At 63.0% G+C, this 25,632-nt stretch overlaps 3 protein-coding genes across 5 annotated transcripts in view; 2 read left to right on the top strand and 1 right to left on the bottom strand.

The window, feature by feature from the left end:
- ACOT7 (acyl-CoA thioesterase 7) overlaps positions 1-1,202 on the top strand; it is a gene marked incomplete at its 5' end in the record, with an annotated part of 90,783 nt that extends 89,581 nt beyond the window's left edge. The window contains one exon of the mRNA XM_079940196.1: positions 843-1,202. Coding sequence (XP_079796322.1) covers positions 843-941 — 99 coding nt within the window. The 3' untranslated portion in view covers positions 942-1,202. The remainder of the gene's footprint in view (positions 1-842) is intronic.
- A 3,077-nt stretch (positions 1,203-4,279) lies between these two features.
- Positions 4,280-15,489, top strand: GPR153 (G protein-coupled receptor 153). 3 transcript variants are annotated; one of them, XM_079915373.1, is made up of 7 exons: positions 4,280-4,482; positions 5,970-6,074; positions 8,358-8,798; positions 9,127-9,556; positions 11,289-11,481; positions 12,083-12,267; positions 12,725-15,489. In XM_079915373.1, the coding sequence occupies exons 3-7, from the start codon at positions 8,443-8,445 to the stop codon at positions 13,394-13,396; spliced, it is 1,836 nt and encodes a 611-aa protein (XP_079771499.1). In that variant the 5' UTR covers positions 4,280-4,482; positions 5,970-6,074; positions 8,358-8,442; the 3' UTR covers positions 13,397-15,489. The 3 variants fall into 3 exon arrangements, with proteins under 3 accessions (XP_079771499.1, XP_079771498.1, XP_079771497.1); XM_079915372.1 differs by lacking the exon at positions 5,970-6,074; XM_079915371.1 differs by lacking the exon at positions 5,970-6,074 and having other exon boundaries at positions 8,332-8,798.
- Positions 15,490-17,183: 1,694 nt separating this feature from the next.
- On the bottom strand, positions 17,184-18,212 carry HES3 (hes family bHLH transcription factor 3; the record flags this gene model as incomplete). The annotated part of the gene is made up of 3 exons (XM_079926184.1): positions 18,117-18,212; positions 17,933-18,014; positions 17,184-17,557 (listed from the first exon to the last, which is right to left on the bottom strand). The coding sequence occupies exons 1-3, from the start codon at positions 18,195-18,197 to the stop codon at positions 17,184-17,186; spliced, it is 537 nt and encodes a 178-aa protein (XP_079782310.1). The 5' UTR covers positions 18,198-18,212.
- Between the last annotated feature and the right edge of the window lie 7,420 nt (positions 18,213-25,632).

Genomic DNA, 25,632 nt, shown 5'->3' with positions numbered 1-25,632 from the left:
GGCAACTGCCCCATTTCTTTGGCTTTCAGACACCTTCAAAGTGTCGCAAGGCAGTGTCGTCCCAGAGGAATTCGCACAGCTCTTTAAGCCCGAATCGCTGGCCCTGGGGGGCGGGAGATGGGGCCTTGGGAAGTGACCCCCTGATGCTGCCGCAGTGGATCTCTCTGGCCAGGGCCACACCACTTAGCGGCCAGGCCAGGCCACTCTCAAGAGTGAGAGGGGGCACCGTTCGCCATCCTGCTGGGTCGGCAGGCACAAGCCGGGACTGCCCTGGGCAAGACCCAGCCCTTGGCCAAGTCCCCTGGTCACTCGGGGACCTGGCTTCTTAGGTTGCTCAGAGGAAGGAAGCAGCAGAGAAGAGGTGAAGAGGACACCAGGTGCCACTTCCTAGGCGTCTGTGCTGGCCAGGACTCGCTGCCCACAGTGTGGTCGCTCACTCCTGGTAAAGTGGCCTTCTCAAGGTCACCCAGCCAGCACGGTGCTTGGCCCCACTTCCCTTCGGGGCAGAGACGGACAGCAGCTGGCGCTCCCTGGGAGTGGCGCAAACGTGGGGGATCCCCCTCTTCCTTGCCCTGGCTCGGCTCTGCTTTAGGCCTCCCCTCCCGCGTTTCATCATCAACTGCATTTTCAGCTGAAGTTCATTACCAAAATGGCGCTGGGCTCAGGATTTGGCCTGCTGTGGAAGGTGACACGGGGAGGGATGCTCGCTGTGGGCTGTCAGGAAGATGGGGCCTGGGCCGGCTTCTCTGTGCCCTCGGGGAGGGCCGGGGCGGGGCAGGGCCCAGGCTCCGCTGCAGTCACAGGTTCTCTAACCTGCCTGCTTCTCTGTGTGTGGTCCGCAGCCCGAGACTGAGGACGAGAAGAAGCGCTTTGAGGAAGGCAAAGGGCGGTACCTGCAGATGAAGGCAAAACGACAGGGTCAAGCGGAGCCTCAGCCCTAGACGCCCCCTCCTACCGCTGGGGCCTGGAGCAGCCCCCAGCGTCTCATCATTTAGAAGTTACCCCTTGGCCAAAACCCCAGTTCACGTTGACAGCTGGTGTTGTGTGAAGTATTCGTCTCGCAGTGTTAACCTGTGTTCACCTCTCCTGGAAACCTATACACCAAAGCTTTATTTATATCATCCCCGTGTAAGTGCTCCACAGTATTGTCCCGACGCCCCAGGGCGTTCCCTGGAAGCCCTGGGGGATGCTGGGGCGCGCGCTGTACGGTATGGAAAGCCCAGCATCGCTAATAAAGCTGCTGTTTGGCTGGACCTTGGTCTGGGTGGTTGCTTGTCCTGGGCAGCTGCTCTCCCCGGGGTGTTGGGGGCTGTGGGCTCCCACGGGTCCCCCCCTTCCTCAGGGCCACCCCCCTGGTGCCTGTACCTGCACGTACCCCAGAACCTTGGGCACAGCGGCGCCCACTTGTGTTTGCCCGACAGCTTGCTGGACAGAGAGAGAGCACCCCTTCCTCCCTTCCCACCCTTCAACCCCCTCCTGGGCCCTGGTTCCGTGTCCTGGCTCTGAGGCCCCAACCAGTGTCCCACTGGCCTTCCTGTCCATGGGGGCTGGGGTGCTTTTGTGAGGACTCAGGCAAGGAGCTGGGCAGAAAGAGGCGGGCTCAGCCAGACCAGACCACAGCTCAGCATGGGGCAGGCCTGCCCTGGGCCTGGCCTCTGCTCCCTGGAGGCAGCTGAGACACCTCGGAGCAAGAGGCAGGGATCCTGCTGGAGGGAGCCTCCCCAGCTGGTGCCAGGGCCCCTGTGCCCGATGTGGGAACCCCCAGCCACTCGGGCAGGGGCGTTATTGGGAAGGTTCGTGGGGTGGGGGTCCGAGGGGCAGTGTGTGTGTGTGTGTGTGTGTGTGTGCGCGCGCGCGCGCGCACGCGTGTGCACGTGTGTCGGCATCCCTGTCTCTGCACACGTGTGTGCGCACATGTGAAGTGTGAGGCTGTGTGTGTGCACCTGGTCCAGCAGCCTCAGGGCAGATACGCGGCCAAGGCCACTCCAGCCCCCCAGCCCCCCAGCCCCAGCCCCAGCTGAGAAGGGCCCCTGCACCAAGCACTGGCAGTCACCATCGCCTAGGGGAACGCTCCTGACCCAGGCTGGTCCCCGAAGCCGGGGGATGAGACTGGCCACCAACAACTACGGCCTCACGCAGGGCTCCCTCGGGCCCCGACAGAGAGAACGTGGCTCCAGATGTGCAGAAACGCCTGCCAGGACCTCCGGAATCCGTCTCGGGCCCCGGTCCTGGCTGACGGGGTTATTTCCTGCCTGGGAGCAGTGGGGGGGAACAGACCACAGGAGGCCACGGCAGCCCCACCCTGCCCCCCGGCCCCCTGGAGGCTGCCTCAGCCTCCCCAGCTCCACCCACACCCTGTGCCAACTTCCTGAAGGCTATAGGCGGTGCCCTGGGCAGGGAGTGGTGCGGAGGCGAGCCGGCCCCAAAGTGCCTGGGCCCTGGGGCTCCCCACGGTGGCCATCGGAAGCTAATCTCCCACCTGCCCCCAGAGCCCGCTAAGCCAGGGGCAGGGGCACTAGTACAGGTGGCCGTGGTGAGCCGGGCTCGCTCGTGGAGGTGCACTTGGGGCCACAGGCGCGGGGCAGGCTGCCTTCTGCCAGCTGGGCAGCGGCCTGGCCCATGCTCTGGATGGCTGGATTGCCTGTTTGCCTTAGAAATGCCACACTTGACTACCAGCTACCCTGTGTCAGCCTCCTACTGCTGATGCCCTATTTACAACCAGGGTCACATGGGCAGGGAGCTGGCCTGTCCACGGAGAGCTCATCAGGGGCCCTGACCACCCAGAAGCCACACACAGGGAGCGCATGGCCCAGGACTCGCCATTCTCCAGCTCTGCTTCATTGTGGAACCTTTGCTATACAAACACTTTGACTTTTGTCTGAGACTGATCCTGGGGACTTCCCTGGCAGTCTAGTGGTTAAGACTCCACGCTTCCAATGCAGTGGGTGCGGGTTTGATCCCTGGTCGGGGAACTAAGATCCCACGTGCCGTGCAGCGCGGTCAAAAAAAAAAAAAAAACACCTGATCCCAAGACTCACTCTGGGCCCCCTAAAAGCTGCTTCTAACTCCCCAGCTGTTTCGGGGGTGTGGAGGAGATGGTGTAGGTGGGCACAGAAGCCAGGCAGCACTGGCTGCATTTTGTTGAGTCCAGTCCCGAGCAGATGCCCGCCTTCCTCCAGACACAGGGCTGGGCACTCGTGGGTGCTCCCGGTTGTGGGGCAGGACAGTGCCCTGCGGGGCAGCCCAGAGTGACTCCAGAGGCCTTTCGTCCGGGGTGTGTGTGGTCCCTGGCTTTCTAGAAGAGGCAGGATGGGATGCCAGAGGCCACTCTCTCTTGTGACTTGGGTCTCCAGAGAACCCCATCAAGGGGACTAATGGGTTTCCCCACCTAGCCTAGAGGTGACGACAGCCTGTGCCCTGCTAGGAGTGCTAAGTGGAAGGCAAGCTCCTGAGGGAGGGAAGAGAGAGGGCCAGGGGTGTCAGGTCGCAGGTCCTGGCCTCTCCCAGCTGCCTGGTCGTGGTCTCAGCTTCACAGAGAACACTTCGGAGCCCATGGGGGGAGGGACAACCACCCAGCAGGCAGCCCAGTGGTCCATTCACTTGGTTCCCGCGGTGGAACCCCCCGCCCCCCCAAAGGCCCGAGGGTAAGTCTGAATCCTTAGCTGACCCAACCTCACTTCTTCCTGCCCTGGCTCCCCCCCATAAACGACTCCCCAATTTCTAGAGGCCACCAGTCCTCAGGGCCCCCAAGTCCTCCTTACGCCCCGCCCCTATAGTTCACCTTAGATGTGACTTCCTTCAGGAAGGCCTCACTGAGCCCCCCACCGCCGGCCCTAAGTCCCCACTGTCCATTCCTGCCCCGGGCCCCCCTGGCCTAGGTCTTCCCCAGGAGGCTCGCAGCCAGCGTCGGGAGTATGGACAGACCCGAGTCGGCAGCGACAGGCCCAAGCTTGATCCAGGCGTCGCGAGAGGCGCCGCCCTCCCTAGGGGTCTTCGGCCGGGAGGCGCGGATGCGGAGGGCGCGCCCCCGCGGGTACGAGACAAACGCGCGGCAGACACACAGACACACGCGGCGGGCCGCGTCTCCGAGGGGAGGGGCTGGGCGGTCCGAGAGGCGGTGTGGAGACGCCCTCGGAGGCCGGCGCCCTGCTCCGCCCCCCGCCCCCGGCCGCCCGGGCGCAGCCAGCCGAGCGGCGGGATCGGAGCGCGGCGGCGGCGGCGGCGCGAAGGGAGGAGAGAGGGAGGGAGGGAGAGAGAGAGAGAGAGGGACGGAGGGAGGGAGGGGCCGAGGGGCCGAGCCGAGCCGAGCGGAACGCGCAGGCCACGGGCGGCCGCCGCCAGGATGCCCCGGCCCGCTGGCCGCTCCGCCGCCGGCCACCCACGCGGTCCCCGGCGGCCCGCGCTCGGCTCGGGGGCGCGGGAGCCGCAGCCGGAGCCGGAGGCGGGAGCAGCGAGCTGGAGCCCCGGGCGCCCGAATGCAGGGTGAGCGCCGCCGCCCTAGCCCGGGGGCGGCAGGGCAGGGGACCCCCGGCGGGAGGACTTTGGGCAGGGAGGGGCTGTCCGTGGTTGGTCGGTCACGGGGTCTGTCCGATGGCCGCGGGCTCCGCTTAAGGCTGCGCACCCCTCCCCCCAACTTGGGGACCTTCGGGGTAACTTCCCCGGGGTCCGCCCCTTCTTCTGAGCCTGGCAGCGCCGCCCCGGGGGGCTTGCTTTCAGGGGGCGGGGATGGCCGCTCTGGGGGTCCTGGGCCCACCCCTGCCCAGCGTAACTCGGGAGGCGTCCGGGACCGCAGTCCCGTCAGCGTTCGGCTCGCGGCCGACGCTCGGACGCGCCCTCGGGGCTGGGCAGAGCTGGGGGCCCCGCTGGGGCAGGACCGCGCGCCTGGCCGGGCGGGGGATCGGAGGACAGAGGAGCGGAGACCGCGAGGGTGGAGGGCGGGCGTGGCGGAGATGTGGAGGCTACTCGTCGAGAGCTCCGCCCTGGGCGGCGGCCGAGCGGGGCCCTGCGGGACTGATGGGTAGCAGCGCCGGCGGAGAGCAGCCTGGGGGCGGCAGCCTGAGCCCGGGAATCCTTTCAAGTTCTGGGTTCTCTTTGTTGCGCAATAGAGCCCGGGGGCCGTGGGGCCTCATTGGCCCGGGGCCGCGACGTCACGCCGGAGCCCCGCCCGCAGACCCTGCGGAGAGAGTCCGGTGGGTCCCAGGTCCGCCACACCTGCAGCCTGCACTGCGGTGTCCTGGGGGGGGCGCGGGGGGTGGCAGGGAGCGTCTCCGGGATCCAGGTGGAGCGGGAAGCCCAGTCCTGAAATGCTGCGGAGCCTGAGTGGGCTGCGGGAGAAACTTCCCAATAGGGGGCGGTAACACCCCTGGAGTGTTGGGGCCTGGACCCTAGTGTCCCCTGCTCCCTGTGATTGAGAATGAACAGAAGGTGTCACCGGCCTGGAAGAAGGGGGTCTCCTTGTTTCCGCAGAGCCAGCCCCCTCTCACTCTGCATTTGGAGACCTTGCTCTCCACCCCACCCCGGTGACACTCCTCCCCCATCGCAGGACCACCACGCTCAGGAGTCCATAAAGCCAGCCTCCATACTTCCTCCCTGTGCTGCACTGGGCTCTGAGCCTCAGTGTTCCCATCTGCACTGTGGGGACAGTAGGACCCATCTTGCAGGGGCAGGAGGCCCAGAAAGACAACCTCAGCTCAAGGAACAAAAAAATGCCAAGTTTCTGAGCATTTTAATGTTTCAGACATCAGGATTTTGATGTCAGGCGAGTGGAGTTTGGATCCTGGCTCGGGAACCTAAGAGCTTGGTTACCTCCCCTTAACCATCTGTAAAATGGGAACGATGGCAGTCCTTCAGACAAGATCACTGGGGGTGCGAACTGAGGGGAGCGTGCCTGTTCGAAGGAGGATTGCCTCCTCCCTCTACTTGTAGGGCACATTCTCCTGCCCACACAGACCTAGGGCCTTTCCCTGCAGTGAGACACTGCTCGGCTAGACTCAGGGAAGAACCGGCACCAGGAAGGGTTGTACCAGTGGCAGCCTGTGGCACCTTCCCTACCGCTCTGGACCAGCAATCAACAGGTGGGCAGTGTGGGCTGGGCCAGGCGCAGGGTCACAAGAGTCAGACAGCCTGCCTGCTTGGGCTTCTGAGGGAAGGCCTCCCAATCTGACGGCCAAGGCGGCGCGATGCAAGTAGAAATAGATGGCAGCCCACCACGTGCATGCCAAATCCGGTTTTCTATTTGATAATGTAAGCCTCTGCCCGCTCTGGACCCCTGGTGGGCTGCCAGACACCCCACCTGGCTGTGTGTAGCCTCATTACCCTCCAAGCTGGGCTGTCCCAGGTTCTGGCTGGGGTGACTGTGCGTCTGCCTGCAGGTCTAAGGCTCGTGCACACCTCTGAGCTCAGTGTCTTGAAGAGACAGCGTAGCTCAGTGAGCAGGGAGGTCTTTGGTACAGACATCTACGTGGCAAGCATTTATTGAGCACTTACTGTGTGCCTGGCTCCATTCTAAGCGCTTTCCCTGGCATAGCTTACCGGCTACCCACACACTTCTCGAGGCAGATAGGGACTATCATGTCTACGTACAGATGAGAAAACTGAGGCCCAGCTGAGTCACGTGACTGGCTGGGGAGCTAAAGCTGGAGTCTAACAGCTCTTCACCCCACACCGAGTGGCCTCTGTATGCTGAAGTCAAGGAGGCTTGCTGGACAGCAGAACGGCTGGTGGAGGGTTCAGCAGGGCCACCTCACCCCCCACGCTGGGTCTGGGGTGGGGAAGGGGCGGCAGCTTTGCGAGCAGAAGCCTAATGTTTGGGAAGGAAGTTCCCTGGCCCCAGAAGTCCCCCAGCCCCCGCTAAAAGGCCCTTAGTGGGCACTGGTGTGGTCCAGATTAGACTCCTCCTGTGGGTCAGGGGCCTGGACAGGCCCACTGCAGGGGCACAGAGATGAATGACACCCATCAAGACTCAAGAGATCCTTCGGTGTCCGTGGGGCTCAGGCCACACCCTGCACGAGACAAGCAGGGGAGCCTGGCAGCAGGCTGGGAGGTGTCACTTCCCCTGTCCTGAGCGCCAGGGGCCTGCAATGGCCTGTCCACCCCAAGCTGGAGACAGTCCCTGAAGGATCACGTGGCTGTGTCTGGTTCAGTGGTGCCCATAAGTGTTGGGGGCAACAAATTTGCAGCCAATGAGATTACACAGGCTAGAGGGTGAGAAGGCCCAAGTGTGGGCAGCGTACATAGTAGACCTGCACTGAGCACTGCACTTGTCCCCCACGCCACCTGCTCCAGGCTGTGGCCAGAGGGGCCTGCTGTGGGGTGCCTCACGTCAGAGGGACCGGCCAGTGCTCTGCGCAGGGACGCACCGAGCTGGGAAGCTGGGGGACTCACCGCCAGGCCCACTGGCAGGATGGGGCGGCTCCCCAACACGTGCCTCCTGCCCCGCGTCCTAGGTCCCTGGTTCCTACCTATCCACAGGCTGTCCTCGGGGGCAGGTTCTGGTCCCTGGACCAGCTACTGTCCCATGCTGCCTGCGGCATCCCAAGCAGCCGGGCCCGCCCCAGGCGCTAGAGATGCGGCGTCTGTCCGCCCCAGCCTCCCCCTGGAGGAAGCCTCATCGTCCCCGTTTCAGAGTAGGACGTGGGTGCAGGGACTTTGCTGGGGCCACATGGCTAGTACACTAGAGCTTAGTGTACCCCCCAGCCCGGGGTAGTGCCAGGGCCTGCCAGGCGTGCACGGCCACGGAAGGCCTGCTGGGGGCTGACCTGGGTAAAGCAGGCCGCCCTTTCCCAAGGTGGGCACGAGAGTGGCCCCCAGAGCATCCCTTCCTTACAGGGGAGGTTCAGGGCACTCATCCTCCAGGCATGTCCTCATTGGCCAAAGGAAGTGGGACCAATGAAAGTGAGGGCCCCCAGCATGCACTGGGGGTGCCTCGCGTGGGCTGCGTGAGGATTTGGGGAGTTTGATGGTGAGAGGGCTGGTTCTGGGACAGGACCAGGTACACACGCGGCACAGCGCCCACCTGGGCCCGGCCTGGCGGCTTCCCTGAGGATGCAGGCGGCCTGGAAGGAAGCCTAGGTGCCGCACCTTGACCAGGAGTAGGTGGAGGTGAGGGGATGTGCACTTATTGAGCACCCCTGTATACACCCCCTGGGAGCCAGGAGGTTCCATAGAGAGCAGAGGAGGGCGAAGCGGCCCAGCCCAAGCCAGGACCAGACAGGCAATGGAGCATGAGGGGACCCCCTCTATCTCGCACTCCCAAGAGCCCCAGGAGCTTCACTGCCAGAGCCCAAGGGAGAGTCCCTGAGAGCTCTTTGGCTCCCCCCAAACCCACTGCAGATGCTCACGGTCCCTGGTGTCCCCAGGCCGCCACGTGTGAGGGCTGCTGCTCGGAGCTGAGGCCTGGCTTGAGGAGGATGTCCCAGCCGCCGGCCAGCTCCCATCTGCACCATGAGTGATGAGCGGCGGCTGCCTGGCAGCGCGGTGGGCTGGCTGGCCTGCGGAGGCCTCTCCCTGCTGGCCAACGCGTGGGGCATCCTCAGCGTGGGGGCCAAGCAGAAGAAGTGGAAGCCCCTGGAGTTCCTGCTGTGCATGCTCGCGGCCACCCACATGCTCAACGTGGCCGTGCCCATCGCCACCTACGCTGTGGTGCAGCTGCGGCGCCAGCGCCCCGACTACGAATGGAACGAGGGCCTCTGCAAGGTCTTCGTCTCCACCTTCTACACCCTCACCCTGGCCACCTGCTTCTCCGTCACCTCCCTCTCCTACCACCGCATGTGGATGGTCCGCTGGCCCGTCAACTACCGGTGAGTTCCTGGGCGTGTGCGCCTGAACATCTGGTGTCCTTGGAGAGGGGGACGTGGGTGCCTGAGCGCGCAGGTACCCTCGGTGTGGGGACAGGGTCCCTGTGCGGTGTGCCGCACCCATGCTGTGCTGGGGTTGCAGGGACGAGCGCGTGTAGGTGTACGTGGGTGCGTACAGTGTCCAGTGCAGAAGGGCTCGGTGAGAAGGACGTGACGATGTGCTGACTGCGGGGCTGGGGCAGTTGAGGACCCTCTGCCGGTCCCCAGGGGCCTCTGGAGAGACCCTTTGAGTGACGCCAGGTCCCTCTGTCCTGCCCCCGCCCCATGCCAGGCTAAGCAACGCCAAGAAGCAGGCGGTGCACACGCTCATGGGCATCTGGATGGTGTCCTTCATCCTGTCGGCACTGCCTGCCGTCGGCTGGCACGACACGAGCGAGCGCTTCTACACCCACGGCTGCCACTTCATCGTGGCTGAGATTGGCCTGGGCTTCGGCGTCTGCTTCCTGCTGCTGGTGGGCGGCAGCGTGGCCATGGGCGTGGTCTGCACGGCCATCGCCCTCTTCCAGACGCTGGCGGTGCAGGTGGGGCGCCGGGCCGACCGCCACGCCTTCACCGTGCCCACCATCGTGGTGGAGGACGCACAGGGCAAGCGCCGCTCCTCCATCGACGGCTCCGAGCCCGCCAGGACCTCGCTGCAGATCACCGGCCTGGTGGCCACCATCGTCGTCATATACGACTGCCTCATGGGCTTCCCTGTGCTGGTGGGTGAGCCTGGCGGGGGGACGTGGGCTCTGGGACAGCCCTGGGGCCGGGCGTGCTCCAGGCGTTAGGTGGTTGAATCCTCACACCCGATCTTTTCAGGAGGCATCATCATCATCCCCATTTTACAGAGGTGGAAACTGAACTTCAGAGAGGTCAAATGACCCGCCTAAAGTCAGGGCATCCATGGTGGGATCTGAACCCACGTCAGGTGGCTGCAGAGACCAGGGTCTTTTGTCACACGGCAGGGGACTTTCCTGACCTGAGTGAGACCCATTTGATGCAGAGGGTATGGAAGGTGGGGTGACACGCCACAGGCTTTCTGGTGGGTCCAGGTCCCAGGCTGGACAGAGGAGGGATTTAGTGTGGCAGAACTGGCTTTGATCCTGAATCGGGAGGCAGGGAAGGCCTTGAATATGTGCTGGGGAGTTGGACTTGATCCCAGGAGCTGAGGAAGGTCAAGGTGAGGGCTGGTCTGAAGACCCTGCCAGCAAGGGTCCAAGGTCCCCCGAGGCTGCCTGGGGTCCTGTCTGTGAGGCTATGCCCCAGGCCTAGCCCAAGAATGACGTCTGGACTCAAAGACAAGCCCTCCCACTGATAGGGCTCCAGCCCTGCCCCTGAAGGCTATGGAGCTGGACAGGGAAGGGTCTAGGGGCAAGGACCAGATAGAGGCTTCATCCTAGCAGCTGGGCAGGGAGTCATCGCAGGACCCAAGCTCCAGAAGGTGACAGGTGGTGTGGCAGCCTCATAGTCAGGGGTGACCTTCTGCCCCACCCTCAGTGGGCCAGGTACCCCCCAGGTAGAGTCCTCCTGTGTGCAGTGGGGCCTGGTGTCCCCAGTCCTTTGATGATAGAGGGAAGATGTGTGTGTGAAATTGCAGAGCCAGACGGGAACAGCAGTGGGGGAAGGGCCCCCCAGCTTCTCTTCAGGGCCGTTTGTGGAACCCACTCCATGCTGCCGGCCTGGTACGGTGTCTGGAATCTTTACCTCACCCTGTGGGGTGTTCTTGGCCCATTTCACAGATGAGGAAACTGAGCCCCAGAGAGGTTTAGCATCTTTCTGAGGGTCACACAGCTCGCATGGAAGAACCAACATGATGTCTGCATCATGCCCACTTCTGCTCTGAAAGAGGAATAGTTATGTCACTCAGTGGGGGAATGAACTCTCCTGGGAGCAGACGAATGAGGCGTCCCTAGGCGGTGACCCAAAGGCCACCTGGTTGGATCCTCTGACCCCCAGAAACTACTTTGATTCTAGACCTCTGGGGTCTGAGGTCTAGACCCTCAGAGTAGGGGCAGGGCCAAGGAGGCCACTAGCCATGGAGCAGCGGGGATGGTAGAAAGGTCCCTGAACTGGGAGACTCGAGACCTGGCTCTCAAAAAGGGGCTGGTAATCCACGCCTTCTCCTCCTTGGGCGGTCACAGGTGAAATGAGGGAGGCCGTGCCCAGTGCTACCTGCTGCACTGTGAAGGGCTCTGCACACATGGGGCTGTGACTGTTCATCTTGACACCAGCGGCTGTCGGTGGGCAGGGACTTCTCCCCTCACACTCTGTCTCTTTCCTGCCCAAAACCCCAGGGCTTTGTCCGTCTCCCCCTCCCCCTCTGTCTCCCCCTCCCCCGCCTCCGGCAGGTGGGCAGTCAGACCTGCCCCACAGGTGGGAGAACTGAGGCCGGGAAGGGAAGCTGGGTGATGGGGGTCCTGCCGGGTGCCAGGCCCAGCCCTGTGCCCACAGGTGGTGAGCTTCAGCAGCCTGTGGGCTGACGCCTCGGCGCCCTGGATGGCACTGTGTGTGCTCTGGTGCTCAGTGACCCAGGCCCTGCTGCTGCCCGTATTCCTCTGGGCCTGCGACCGCTACCGCGCTGACCTCAAGGCTGTCTGGGAGAAGTGCATGGCCCTCATGGCCAACGACGAGGACTCGGGTGACGGTGAGGACGGTCTGAGCATGCCCCCCAGGGAGAGTGGCGCCTGGGTGAGGTCACTGGGGGTCCGCGGGATAACAGCTGTCAGAGCCCCCTTGTTCTACCCCAAAGGTTCTTAAACCCCGCAAGGACTCAAGCCTGGTGTCACACGGGGCCTTCCCCTGTATGGCTTGGCCGCCCCAGGGTTCCAGTTGATCAGACGTTCTGTTAACAGAGTGGCTGTGGACTGCAGCCTGATTGTGTTTCTTGGAGCTTCCAACCTTAGGGGTCCTGGCGAACTGCCCCGGGGCTCCTGTAGACCGGTCCTGTCTCCCTGCCAGCAGCAATAATGTGACCCTGGGCTGAGCCCTTGCCACCTGGCAGGCAGTGTCAGCTCCTTGTGTCTATTTAGTTCTCACCCCCATAGAGGAGGAAACTGGCTCAGGGTCTGTGACTTCCCCAGGCCCTCAACTAAAAGGTGGCAGAGTCAGGATCTGAATAGAGGAGCCCGCCCTTCTCCTTTTCTGTTAACCAGCCCACCAGCACTGCGTGTCTCTGGGGGTCCCTGGGACCCATTCCTGGATGCCCCCAAGTTTCCACGGCCCTAAGCTTCTGCCCCGCCCTGCAGAAACCAGCCTGGAAGGTGGCATCCCCCCAGACCTAGTGTTGGACCGCTCCCTGGACTACAGCTATGGGGGTGACTTTGTGGCCCTGGACAGGACGGCCAAGTATGAGCTCTCTGCCCTGGAGGGGGACCTGCCCCAGTTCTACCCTCTGCGGCCCTTGCAGGAGGACAAGATGCAGTACCTGCAGGTAGGGACAGCCAGGGCTGGAGATGCAAATATGCCTCTCCAAGGCCTTTCCTCTCTGAGCTCATCTCACGCCTGCCACAGCTCCTGGGGCTGGCTTTCATCCTCCCAAGACGGGCTGGCCCCAGGTCACAGAGCCTGTGCAGGTGGACCCATGGGCGGCACCCCAGCCCCTGTGGCCAAGTTCGCTGGTGCTCTAGGAGGATGGTCCATTTGGTGCCTGTGTTGTTTCCTTGGGGCTCAGCACCCTACTCAAAGGGACTTCTCCCCAGCTGACCCAAGCTACAGATGACAACACTGAGGTTTGTAGAGATTGTCACTTGCCCCAAATCTCACAGCTCTAAACCAGGGTGCCCTGGACCAGGCCTGGTCCCTGACCTCAGGCGGCCCTGCCCGGTGAGGGGAGGCTAGGCCCCCCTTTTCCAGGAGGGCAGCCCGGGTTAACCCCTTGGTCCTGACAGGTCCCGCCCACGCGACGCTTCTCCCACGATGACGCGGACGTGTGGGCCGCCGTTCCGCTGCCCACGTTCCTACCGCGCTGGGGCTCTGGCGAGGACCTGGCCGCCCTGGTGCTGCCTGGCGGGCCCGACCGGAGCCGCGGCGGCCTGCTGGCGGAGGACGCGCCCCCCTTCCGCCCGCGCCGTCGCTCGGCCGAGAGCCTGCTGTCGCTGCGTCCCCCGGCCCTGGACGACGGCCCGCGCCTCGCCCCCGCCTCGCCCCCCGGCAGCCCGCGCCGCCGCGCCGGGCCCGGCGCCCGCTGCGCCTCGGCCTCGCTGCTGCCCGACGCCTTCGCGCTGACCGCCTTCGAGCGGGAGCCACAGGCCCTGCGCCGCCAGCCCGCCTCGCCGGGGCCCTTCCCCGTCCGCGCCCTGCCCCGCGACGGCGCCCAGCCCGGCGGGGACGCGGCGCCCCCTGGCGGCGGCGGCGGCGCGCAACGGAGCCCCGGGCCGCGCCCGGCCGCACACGCGCATTCCAGGACCCTGCGGACCGGCCTGAGCGCGTCGTGGGGCGAACCCGGGGGCCTGCGCGCGGCGGGCGGCGGCGGCGGCAGCATCAGCAGCTTCTTGAGCTCGCCCTCGGAGTCGTCGGGCTACGTCACGCTGCACTCGGACTCGATGGGTTCGGCGTCTTAGGGCCCGCCGGCGCCTCCCCAAGTCTCCAGGCGGGCCGGGCCACCCACGGGGCCAAAGCACCAAAGATGCCATCCTAACCCGGCCCAGGCTCGGGGCAGGCTACGCTGAGGCCGCCGGCGGCGCCTGGACTTGCGCTAGCCCTGACGGGGCGGCGGCTGTGTGCCGCCCGGGAAGCGGCCATTGCCTGGAGGGGCAACGCCCGCCCCGGACGACCACACTGGGCACGGACCAGCCTCTGGGCAGAGTGAGGCTGGGGCTTGGGAAAAGGCGGGCTCCGGACGGGGCAGCTGGCTACCGCCGAACGGAACAAAGCCCAGCCCTGCAGGAGCCAGCAGACTGCAGCCACTTCCCACTCTGCACTGCAACTGTCACACCTCAGGGGGTGGGGTACAGAGGGTCTGTAAGCACAGGGGTCTTCAGAGCCCAAACCAAGTTCTCTGAGCAGGTCCCCCTGCTGACTTGTTCTGCCTTGGTTTCCGTATCTGTGAGGAGCAGGTGACCATGTTAGCTCTCAGGACTGTCTGGTCAAGTCTCCTGGTCTGTGTGCCCCGGCCGCCACCGAGGGGACAGGGAGTGAGTAGTGGAGGACCCTCCATGGGTCCCTTGTGGGGCTCAGTTTTCAGGGGCCTGGCGTGGCCCCCAAGCCTGAGGCCTCCCACACTTAGTGCCCCTGGCCCCCTTGAGAACTCTCCCCAGCCAAGCTAAAGCACAACACTCTCGCACCATCACCATTGGCACACACCCGCCTTGGCCGCTGTTAGCATCCCACCCTCATCACTGTGCCTCCATTGCCTATGCACAACACGTCAGCCACCTCTGTGACTCCCACCACGAAGGTCGTGGGTACGTGGTGGAGAAAACTGAAGCCAAGGGGGAGCGGGCTTCCTTCTCCTGGTGCCAACCCCCAACTGTGCAGGTCTGGCCAGGAAGGGATCTTGCCTCAGAGGCCTCGCAGCTTCTGGGTTCAAGGCCTGGTCCTTGGTAAGAGTCTTCCTCCACCCTGGGGCAGGGGTCTTCTTTTGCTCTCCATGCTGGGCAGACCTCTTGCGGGCCTGGGCTTGGCCATGGGCCCTTGGGAGGGCCTGCTGGGTCTTGCGTGGAGGAAGACCCTCGACTCAGGCTAAGGAGAAGCCCAGGAATAGCTGTGGACTTTGAGCTGGAGGGGCCGGGGTGAATGCAAAGACTGTCTCATTCCACCCCCTGCCTCCCTGCAGTGGCCCCTCCATGTGAAGATCTGGAGGGGGTTCCAGGGCCCGCAAGGAGCTGGTCTACCCCCTCTCCCCTCCTACTCTGCACTCTGGAATTGCAGCACTGCCTCTGCCCCTCAGGTGGCCAAGCCTGTCTCCTCACCCTCCAGACAGGGTCCCAGCTCCAGAGAGGCCTCTGGGAGCCGGGAGAAGAGGGGGGACTACGCAGCTCTGTCTCACCCTCAGAGGCCCCTTCAGTCTCTGGCTGTGGGGTAACTTGGCGGGAGGAGCTGGCCACAGGTGAGTAAGGCAGGGGCCTCCGGTCCAGCCTCAGCCATGGGAGGCCTGCCTCGCCAACGCTGCTGTGCCTTCAAGGACCAACGTGATGTGGGGGCAGAGGCAGCCAGTTAGCCACCGTTCCCCACCCCCGCCGGCCGATTGGTCACCTTGGGTTTTCATATCCAATCTGTGTACTTCATATCCAACGGCAATACTTGCAGGGAGGCGTGGTCCCCTGAAGTCCCTCCAGTCCTGGTTTTTACAAAATTATTAAAGAGGAGGGAGGACCCCAAGCAGAGGCCCCCGGAGCGTGGGGCTCCCTCTCTCACTTTGTCTTGCCTCCAGGCCTGTTTGCTGCCCTGAAGAGCAGCTTGGCCCTGGGTTCACTGTGGAGGGAGCTCTGTCTTCATACCACCACCCAGCCCAGAGCCAGGGATCCGTTTGTAGTTTTTTTGGACAACTGAGCATTTATCTTCTGTACAGAATCGAATAAAAACTTCCTATGATTTGCACCAGGCAATCCGAGGCCGATTTCATGGAAACACTTAGAACCTAACAGCACCGCTGGCCAGCTGCCCCTAAACGTCTCTCCCTCTGGGTCCTGAATTCCTCCGCTAGTGCACCCTTCCTTTGGGTTGGACTTGCCCCTTTCTCTAGGCAAATCCAGCGGCCCCACCCAGCGAGTGAGTCAGACCTGGGGCAGCAGCAGGATGGAGCGGCCTGGTGGGTTCCAAAGCCCTAATAAAGGGCGGAGATGACCTATGAGTGCAGATGGCAGCCCCTGCCCAGGTTTGGCTTCAGGGACCACTAATCCCAGTGAGGCTGATTCTGGAGGGCGAGAAAGGCAGAGCAGTTGGAGCCGTGCCTAGGGGAGGAGGACCCATTGTGCCGGTTGACCCGCCCACCAGCCTGGGTTGGAATTCGGAGGACGTGCCCTGGGTCCGCGATGTAAGATCGCCACCTGGTGGCCGGCAGAAGGATAAGTGTCGGGAAGTTGAGAGCCGAGAGGCCGCCCCGGGACCACCACTGCAGGAGCCCCGCCCCAGCACCGGAGAGCCCGCTGGGTGGTGCGGTAGGGGAGCTAGGTCGCCCTCTCGCCGCGGTCTGACCAGGACGGGTTTAGCACACGGCAAGGCAGGGGCAGCCCAAAATGAGAAACGTTTTATACAAAGTTGATGTTGGTAGTTCAAAAAGATTCACCTAAGTAGGCATCACGGGAGAAATTAGAACCTTCATGGCCTCTTTATACCCATTTCAGAAGTTCGCACTGTTCTTATTTTGAATTTCAAGCTGGTGGGAGGAGGTGCTAGGATCTCTTCCTGGGCTCAGGGCAGGGTCCCTGTCCTCCACCCCCAGGCTTCCCCGCCGGGAGCCCCGGGCTCGAGTCCGGGCACAGCAATGACCTCATTTTCAGACGAGTAAACCGTCGCACAGCACTGCCAGGGTTGTCAAGGGTGGTGGGCTCCCTGGAGGCCCCAGAGGTCCGGAGTCGGGGGCTCTGCGGGGCCGGGGTCTTTTCCAAGTGGAGAGAAGTGAACTCTCCCTTGAGAGGAGCCGGGGTGTGCCCTAGCAGCCCCCAAGTTGGTGCGACAGTGCGCGGGGTCCCTACCAGAAGCCGTGCGGAGCCAAGCGTCGGGTGGCCGGGGCGGTAGGTGGAGCATCTTACCGGGCGGGGCCACAGCGCTGAGCGGGCGCTGGGCAGGGTCGCTAAAGGAGGGGGCTTCCGAGAGGGCAGACTTAGGAGCGTGCGCCAGCGGGTGGGCCGCGCCGCGTGCGGAGGGGGTGGGGATCCCTGGAAGCCGAGTGGGTCCAGGATGGGGATGGGATGGGGGCCCCTTGCTGGGGGGGCGGGGCCTGGCGCGCTTTGTGCCGGTGGGAACCGGGCGTCCCTGGCCGGCTGAATGGGCAGGGGCGGGGCAGCGATTCTCCTCGCTGCGAGGGGTCCGCTCTGTGCTGCTGCGGCCGGCGACCTTCCCACCGCGGCGCGGCCGCGGGGCGGGAACGAGCTGCCCGCCAGGGGCCCTGGGAAAGGGGCGCAGCCCGGGACACCCACTCCCAGCCCCACTGGAAGGTGGGAGGAGGAGAAAGCGGGTCCGGCCTAAGTGGGTAGGGCTGGGGTGGGGGGTGGGTTATGCCTAGACGCGCAGAACCCGGTCCAATCGTAGCTTCGTGTATTTCCCCGAGTTCGAAGAGACGCGGCACCCTCCCGGCCACCCCGTCCCGGGACCAGAACCGATGACCGGAGTTCCGGCCGTCCAAAACAGTCTCTGCGTCCCCAGGCCAGACGAGGGCCTCTGTGAGTCCGAGGCCGTACCTGATCCTCACCAGGGCCGCCACAAGCGCAGCCCCGGCCCCGGGCTCTCGGCGAAGCGGCGAGACGCCGACTGCGGCGCGGGGATGCCGGTGGACTGACCGGGGAGACCTCCAGAGAAGAGGAGCCGGGGTGGCGGGGACCGCGAGCCGGCGGCGGCCGGAGCAGGGACCCAAACTGGGGGGGCGCCGGGGCCGCGCCGCGCGGGCGCCTCGGGGCCGGAACTGGCGCTGTCCATGGTGCTGCCACCCGCGCGCTCGTGCGCCAGGGGGCAGCGCAGTCCGTCGCCGCCCTCCTCTTCGCGCCGCAGAAGTTGGCTAACGCCCGGTAGACAGCCGCGGAAGCCCGACGGGTACTCGGCTCCGCTGGGGACCGGCCAGAGCCCTGGGGGGAGGGGAGCGGATGAGAGAAATGCGGAAAGGAGGGGAGAGGAGGAGGAAAGGAAAGAGAGAGAGAGGAGAGAGCAAGGGAGGGGAGAAGTGTGGAGGGAGGGAAGAGAAGGGAGGGGAGTCAGCCCGAACCCGCTCCCCCCTTCCCGGGTCCAGACCTTCGCCCACCCGGATTACAACTCCACAGCCAGCCGGGCTTTTGCTGCCTGCCCACTCACAGCAATATGGGGCCCCCTTGTCACTCAGCTGCCCACTGCCCTGAGCAGTTCTTCTCCGTCCATCCCTCCTTTATCTGGCCTTGTAGACTCCGTGGCTCTGACCCCACAAGTTCCCCCGCCTCTTCGCCCGACTCCCCAAGCCATCCCGCTACCTTGCACCGAGTTCTGAAGGCTTTTCATGTACTTGACGCTCAGCTCCAGTATGTCTGCCTTCTCCAACTTGCGTTTCCGGATCTGGGGATCCGTGGAAAGGGCTCTTAGCACCGCAGCCTGGGCTGGAGCGGATGAGGCTGGGGACCGTATCATCCCTTACCTCCAACGAGTCCCCTTTCTCACCTGGTGCGAGTAGTGTTTCTCTAGCAACGATCTGAGCTGCTCCAGCGACACATTAATGCGCGCCCGTCGCTTCTTCTCCATCAGCGGCTTGGAGATCTGTGGGTGAGCAGCAGTTAGAGGGCAGGGCCTTGGCCCTCTCGCGCTCTGCCTCACCCCTCACCCCCGCAGCCCTCAGGACCCCAGACCTTGCGGAAGTTGCCGGCGGGGCCGCCAGAGCTGCCCTGGGTCTCGGACTCAGTGCCCATGTTGTCGTAGCGGAGACCACTGGAGGCGGCACCGCCTTTATAGGGGCACCTCGTTTACATGTCAATGAGGCGGTCCTGGACTTGTGGAACCCCCAGGGGGAGGGGATGAGAGAGGGACAAACTGGGAAGTTTGCCACCTCCCTCTGCCTCTTCTCTTCCCTTAGTCCAGGCCTTACCTCCAGGACCCCTCCTCCCTCCTGAGGGACCACCTTTACCCTTTCTCAGTCTTTCCTTTTTTTTTTTTTTTGTCTGCGTTGGGTCTTCGTTGCTGCGCACGGGCTCTCTCTAGTTGCGGTGAGCGGGGGCTACTCTTCGTTGCGGTGCACGGGCTTTTCATTGCGGTGGCTTCTCTTGTTGGGGAGCACGGGCTCTAGGCGCGCGGGCTTCAGTAGTTGCGGCACACAGGCTCAGTAGTTGTGGCTCACGGGCCTAGTTGCTCCTAGTTGCATGTGGGATCTTCCCGGACCAGGGACCAAACCCGTATCCCCTGCACTGGCAGGCGGATTCTTAACCACTGTGCCACCAGGGAGGTCCTCTCAGTCTTTCCTTTCTCCCTCTCACCCTCACCACTGCCTGAGTCTGGAATTCCTTCCCATGCCCATCCCCTCCCGTCCCAGTCTCCCTAAGTTCTGGGCCTCACCACCAAGCCCACTGGGAGAGGTCCATGGGCCCAGATGGCTGCAAGACCCACTAATGACTATGACTGAGCACCGGGCCTCCTCGGGCCTGATGAAGACGCGGAGGCAGGGAGCAGCCGCCAGCGAGGCCTTTCTGCCGGCTTCACGCTCGGGCCGCGCCGGCGATGCCACATTACTCGCCCTAATGTCGGGACAATGCAGCAATTTTCTGCCTGTGGCCACTCAAAGCCAGGTGCAGAGCAGGCCCGCGGGGGCCAAGCAGCAACATGTGTCCCATTAAAGCATGCAGCCCGCCCGCGGGGCCACAGCCAGCCTCCTCCTTGGGGCCTCGGGACTGGGAGCCGTCCTGCGTCGGGGTACAGTCTGGGCTCAGGGGCCCTCCGGCCCTGTTAGGACCCAACCCACACTCTTCAAACTGGAGGGCAAGCTGCAGGCAGCCTCGGGCCAGGGCAGTCAGAAAGGCCTCCCCCACCCCCAGTCCTGAGTTTGCAGACTGGAAAACTCAGGCTCTGAGGACCTTTCCCTCACAGGGAAGGCCTAGGAGTTTATTCCCCCCACCCCTGCCCGTTGGCCTTGTCTGGGTCCCAACAAATGGGAGGTGGTGGTGAAGACCACTGAGCATCTGCGGAGAGCACCGTTCTGCACGTTTGGAGGTCCGGGATGTCAACCCCTGTTCACTATTCAGGCTGTGGCTGAAGACCCAAGGAGCTCAGAGGAGGAGACACCTGCCCCCCGACCCGCTAGGCCCTATAACAGGACTCCGGTGCAGTCCCTGCTTGGGCTTCAGGAGGCTGGGCTCCAGGAGCTGGGAGGGACGGGAAAACTGACGTCTGCGGGAGTCCCTGGGTTCAAACCTACACAGCTCCCTTTACTGAGTTCCCTTGGCCTCAGTGAACATGCGGCCCCTAGCGCCGCTTGTGAGGGCGCTGTGGAAGTCGCAAGGACCCAAAAGTTCGGCAGTGGAGCCCTGCTGCCGAAGACTGAACGAACTGGCCCTTGCGGGGGGTCCCAGTGGGGGGGGAGGGGAAGTTGCTGGGTCCTTGGTGGGCCCCAGCTCCATCCTCTTACCCATCCACCCCCGCTCGGGGTATTGATGGGCCCCCTGCCCGGCAGTGGCGTTCCCAGGCGCCAAGCAGCGTGGAGAATCGCTCCCCGCCCTCCTTTCAGGCGGAAGCGTCGGAGACAGCGGCTCCAAAGTGTTCTTTCGCCCCGGCCGCAGGGCCCGCCGGTCAGATCCGGGCCGGGCCCGGCCCAGGGCGGGTGGCGGGGCCGCGGCGGGACTGCGGGCGCTGGCACGCGCCGGGCGGCTTTGAAGCACCGGGGCCGGCCAGCCCCGAGTGGCTTCCGCGGGTTCGCTCCGGCTTGGGGCGGTGGCGGCGCGGTACAAAGGCGCCGCGGGGCGGGCGGGCGGGCGGCGAGGCCGGGCACAAAGGGGGCAGCCGAGTGTTAAGGGCATTGTGCCGGCCCCACAAAGCCGCGCCCCCGCCCGACCCCTCGGGACCAAACTCCGGGCGCCCTGCCGCGCGCGGGCTTCCAGCTGCTGCACATCTGCAGGGAGGCTGGGCGCGCGCCTCGCTCGGGCGGTCCCCCTCATCCCCGTCCAGCTCTCGAGCCGCGCGGGCAGCCGGGCAATTTGTCCTCTAATTATGATCCCTCCCCATAAACCGCCGCCCGCGCCTTTCAACTCCGGCGTTATTAGCAAACCAATGGCCCTCGGCGCAGCTCTCGCGGCCCACAGCGGGGGCGCCGGGCCCGCCCCCTCTCCAGAGTTCGGGCCGCAATAAAGGGGCCCGCGAGACGCCCCCGCCTGCACCCTGGCCCCCGCAGCTCCTAGGGCCACCACCCCTCTCGAGCCCGTGTCCCGAGATCCCGGCCGCTCTGGGTGGGGCCGCTCACGTGGGTGGCTTAGTGTTTCTTAAGCAGTGGAAAATTGACCGCAAAATGTGCTAATTCGCAATGTTCTGCTTTGGCTGCGGCAGGCAAGGTCGGCCCGGGCGGCCCGGGAGGAATTCGGGCTGTCAAGCTCCGCCCCTGCCGGCTTAATGGGCCTCCGCCTCCGCTGCCCCCGACCCCCACCCCGGCACTGCCCGCTGCGCCCCTCCCCCTCTGGCAGGTCCTCAGCTGGTGTCTCCCCACCTAGGCCGATCCTCTCCCCCACCTTCCGGGCTGGCCCGGGTCCTCGCTCGGCTCCCTCACCACAAACAGCCACCTTGGCGCGTTCGTCGCCTCCAGCTGGCCGAGGGTCGCGCGGGACTCAAGGCTGAAAGGGATCTCTGTGCAAATTCCATCTTACCTTTTACCCACCTTCAGAGACAGTTTCCTCGCCACCCTCGCCACCCTTTACCCCCAATTCGGGTTAGTCTTCTGGGCAGCCGATACCCCCAGTAAGTTAAAGGCAGATTTTTGCATTTGGCAAGATCATTGGAAAAGACCGGAGTCTCCACCGAGATCCTGCTCGGAGACCTAGGCTAGGGACCCCCAGGTCTGTTTGCAAGTTTTGCGTCTGGGCATCCTACACACCCTAGGCAGGCTGGGCTCCGAGGGCGCGTGCAGAGGCTGGGGAGGCGTTTTCCGACGTAGGGGGAGCGGCTGCGGGTTCACCTCGTCCTCTCTGAGGGCAAGCAGGACCAAGCGCTCTCGGGCAGCCGGCAAGGGCATGGACCAACTTAGAAACCCGGCTTACGCAAGCCGGGATGTAGGCCACCGACTCCCTTTCCATCTTTAGCCTCTGGGGTTCCCAGGGGGCTTGGAAAGGAGCACAGGTCCAGGCAGAGCGCTGGGGGGACACAGGCTGCCCTCTGCTCATTCAGGAAAAATTCCTTCTATAACTCAGGAGAGCGCTGGGGGCTTCCAGGGCTACTCAAAGCGCGTGGCTTCCTCAGGCCCACAGTGACCTGTGCCTTTTGCCCTCTCTTCCTCCATTTGGTTTTCTTGACTTTGGTAAAAGAAAGAACATTACAGAACGATGCAGGTCCTGGATGGGAACCCCTGCCTTCCTGCAGCACCCAGGCATTTAAAGCTACCCGAGCTGTTAGGTGCTGCGGAGGCCACTGCCTGTGCAGTGACTGGAGGGAGAAATGTGCCTCCGCCTCCAGGATGCACTTCTAAATGGAATGAAGCGATTGCGCCGTGTAATTAACTATTGGGACACGGCAAAAGCCGAGAAATGACTCAGCCGATTGTCTCCAGATGGGGTTGGAGAGGCTGCGATTGTTTAACTCTCTTTGGCTGGGTTAGGGCTCCGAATAGCCCGGCAGCCAAGGGCCCTCCAGGGGACAAAGGCTGGGACTCCGGTGAGGGCATCAACACTGAACCGGGCTGGCCCAGCTCAGAGAGAGTGAATTCTGGGAGACCCTCACTGTCCCAGCCTTTTGTGCTTCTCCCCAGCTGGCTCTAATCTTTAAATATTTACCCGGCCCCTTTGTGCGCATATGACTTATGCACGTTGGGCTGATCTGCTCATAAATTACGAGAGTCATTTACCAGACGGGGGTGGGGGGTGGGGGGTGCTTTCATGCCTGGAGTGGGGAATGGCCAGAGGAGGGGAAGAAAAAACAGCTTTCGGAGGATCAGAGCAAGCTGCAGCCACACTGGACAGGCCCCTCCTGGCCTCCACGTGGGAAGTGGATGGGGCAGAGGCCTGTGAGTGACAAGGAGTCCCAGGAGGTCACCCACCATCAGGGAGGAGGGAGAGGCAGAGTTCCAGAGCTGTTTCCTACTTGGTGTCAGGCTTGGACAGGAGCCAGCCCTTCATCCTGGGAAGCTGGTGTGGGTGGAGCTGCTTGGCTAACACCCATCCTTGCCCCTTCTCCTGCTTGCTCTGCAGCATTCCCCCTTCCTGCATTTCCTCTTTCTCCGTAAAGCAACCCTGTTTGAGAAAAGGGAGCCTAATTTCACCTCAGCCTGCAGCTTAACTTGGAAAAGTCCACATGGTTCTGACGGCTTTTTAAAACAAGAGGGATCCCCACTTGGGCCCAGGATGGAAAGCCACCTCAGCTGGTGGGTGGATGGCTGGATTGGGGGGCGGGGAGGGGAGGCCCTAGAGAGGGAACTTCCTGCATGAGAAAGGGTTCCCTTTGTGCTTGCCTCACAGCTCCTAGAACAAAACACATTCAAATGCTTATTTAGAGGGGAAAAAATGGAAAGCAAGGCATCTCCAGGCTGACTGGTTTCTCTTTATTTTCTTATATTACTGTAGGTGTGCTGTTCCTCTAGCCTAGGGGAGGACAAAATGGAGTGACACGGGAGAGCTGGGTGCAGAGTGGACATGTTTGCTCAGATTGCTTTCCTCTCTGGTGGGAAAGCAGGTCTCTGTGTTTCTGTCTATATCTCTGTGAATTACTGTTTTTCTGTGTGCCTGTGTATCTCTCTGTGTGACTTTGTTGCTCTGGGTCTATGCCAGTGTGTACATACATTCGTTTACTTGCCTTTCCCTTCCATCACTCCTCTGTGAACCCCCAGGCCCTGACAGATTCAGCAACTCTAGTGACTTCTAAAAATTCCCCTTCCCGCTGGTCTGGCCCTACCTGGAAGGGGACTGCCTCCCCCTTCTTTCTCCCTTCTCCAAGTTGGGACTGATGGAGATGTATGGTCTAAAAGGAACTGATGGGCAGAGAAGAGAGAGTTGCTCAAGCCTTCCAATCTGCATTACATGTTACTCTGTGCCCCCCAGAACAGGGACTGCCCCTGCCATAAGTCAGCGTGGAGAGCAGATACCAAGGGCCAGAAAAGGAGCTTCCTGGGAGCAGCCCTCTGCCCCAGGACCAGACTCACTCCCGGGAGTGAAGGTGCAGTGAGCACCCTCTAGTGGCCCTGAGGTGTCCTGGAGATGCAGGAGAGGTCCTGAGTGGGGGGAGACAGTAGAAACAGGGGACAGTGGCAGGACCCTGGCTCTCAGTCCCCAGTAACAGTCCAGGCTTCCTTCCCACATGGTGCTGCAGCTGGGTGACGTTGGATTTTAAAACATTAAATCTCCTTTCAGTTCCCATCTACCGAGTTTAGCAAATGTCTTCTGAGCACATTTTTTTTTTTTTTTTTTTTTTTTTTTTGCGGTACGCGAGCCTCTCACCGTTGTGGCCTCTCCCGTTGCAGAGCACAGGCTCCGGACGCGCAGGCTCAGCGGCCATGGCTCACGTGCCCAGCCGCTCCGCGGCATGTGGGATCCTCCCGGACCGGGGCACGAACCCGTGTCCCCTGCATCGGCAGGCGGACTCTCAACCACTGCGCCACCAGGGAAGCCCCCTGAGCACATTTTAAACATGATACTGGGTTTACAGAACACTGGTGTGAGACCCGTGAAATCAGGATCCCTATTTTATAGGAAGTTGAGGCTCACAGAGCTGCTTTGCCCGAGCTCACAACGCTGCTGAGGTAGGCTCTCCACCCTTCCCTGAACCCAGCTTTCCAGACACCAGGCCTCCTGCCTGGTCCTGCAAGGACACAGGAAGGTAGAGTGGCCAGGGACTCAGAGGCAGACTGGGCTGACGGCAGCTCACAGCCCACCTGCCCTTATGGCTCTCTGACCCACTACTCTGGGTTCCAGCCTCCCCCAGGGCCTGTCCCCTATCCCGCTTCAGGCTTGCTTCCTCCTGCCTCTGTGTCTGCAAAACTCGGTCCCCTCCCTTCTGTAGATGTCCTTGCTCTCATTTCCAGTCTCAGGCGGGCTGCCAGTACCGACTCTTCCGGGCACACTCCTAACGCTCCCACCCACGGGCCTCTCCCTGGGGTCCCTCCCATTCCCTCTCTATCCCTACTAGGCTCCTGACCCACCCCCATCCCACCATTGTTTATTCTAGTCATTTGCTTACTTGCCTTTTTCCTCCATCAGGCCTTCGTGAGCGCCCGGAAGTGGAGGCATTTACCTTTTAAAAAATTAAGGAACAGGACTTCCCCAGCGCTCCAGTGGTTAAGACTAAGCCCTTCCACTGCAGGGGGCACGGGCTGGATCCTCTGTCCAGGAAGTTCCAAAATGCCGCGACGGTAAAGTAAGGAAAAATTCCTAAGTAATATAGATTGATTGTGGACCATATGGAAAATACAAAAACATATAAAAAAAGACAGTAAAAGTCTCCCAGAGTCCCTACCACCTGAAGATTATCGTTGTGAAGTAATTTTGGCTTCTATTCCAAACATTTTTCCCGGGCTCACACATATGCTTCTCTTTTTCCCAAGTGAAGTCAGGATCACACTGCAAAGTTTGGCATGCTGCATTATAAAAAACGTAATGTCTTGAGGATTTCCACCGTCGGCTAACATTCTCCCTCGACACGAACTGAAGTGGGCGGTCACCCCGCTGCGTGCATGCCCCAAGGGTAGTGTCCCCGCAGCCTGGGCGCCCAGCGGGCGCTCGGAGACCCTGCCGAAGGCGGGTGGTCTCTGCGCGCGGACCCCCCCGGGGCGCGGTGGGGTGGAGGCAGATCGCCGGCTCGCGCCCGCATGCCCAGGACTGTCGGTTTCGCCGGGGATCGCGCGGGGCCCGTGAGCGGCGGGGGCGGGGGCTGGGTGCTTTAGATTTCACGTGATTTCTCTGGATGGGGACATTCTGGAGTTTGGGGCCGACTCCTGGCAGACGCCGCCGGCAAATTCTTGGCCCAGGACCCAGACTGCCCGCGGCCCCGCCCGCCAGCCGCAGCT

This window comes from Stenella coeruleoalba (genome assembly GCF_951394435.1).
Source record: "Stenella coeruleoalba genome assembly, chromosome: 1".
Taxonomy (NCBI): Eukaryota; Metazoa; Chordata; class Mammalia; order Artiodactyla; family Delphinidae; genus Stenella; species Stenella coeruleoalba.
This window is presented reverse-complemented; position numbering and strand designations above follow the sequence as displayed.

What these genes read in the sequence shown, in the direction of transcription:
- GPR153 (XM_079915372.1), top strand. Translation starts at nt 8,443, where the DNA reads ATGAGTGATGAGCGGCGGCTGCCTGGCAGCGCGGTGGGCTGGCTGGCC. An exon ending in CGCTGGCCCGTCAACTACCG is followed by an intron (nt 8,799 to 9,126) that starts GTGAGTTCCTGG and finishes GCCCCATGCCAG; the next exon opens with GCTAAGCAACGCCAAGAAGC. An exon ending in ACAAGATGCAGTACCTGCAG is followed by an intron (nt 12,268 to 12,724) that starts GTAGGGACAGCC and finishes TGGTCCTGACAG; the next exon opens with GTCCCGCCCACGCGACGCTT.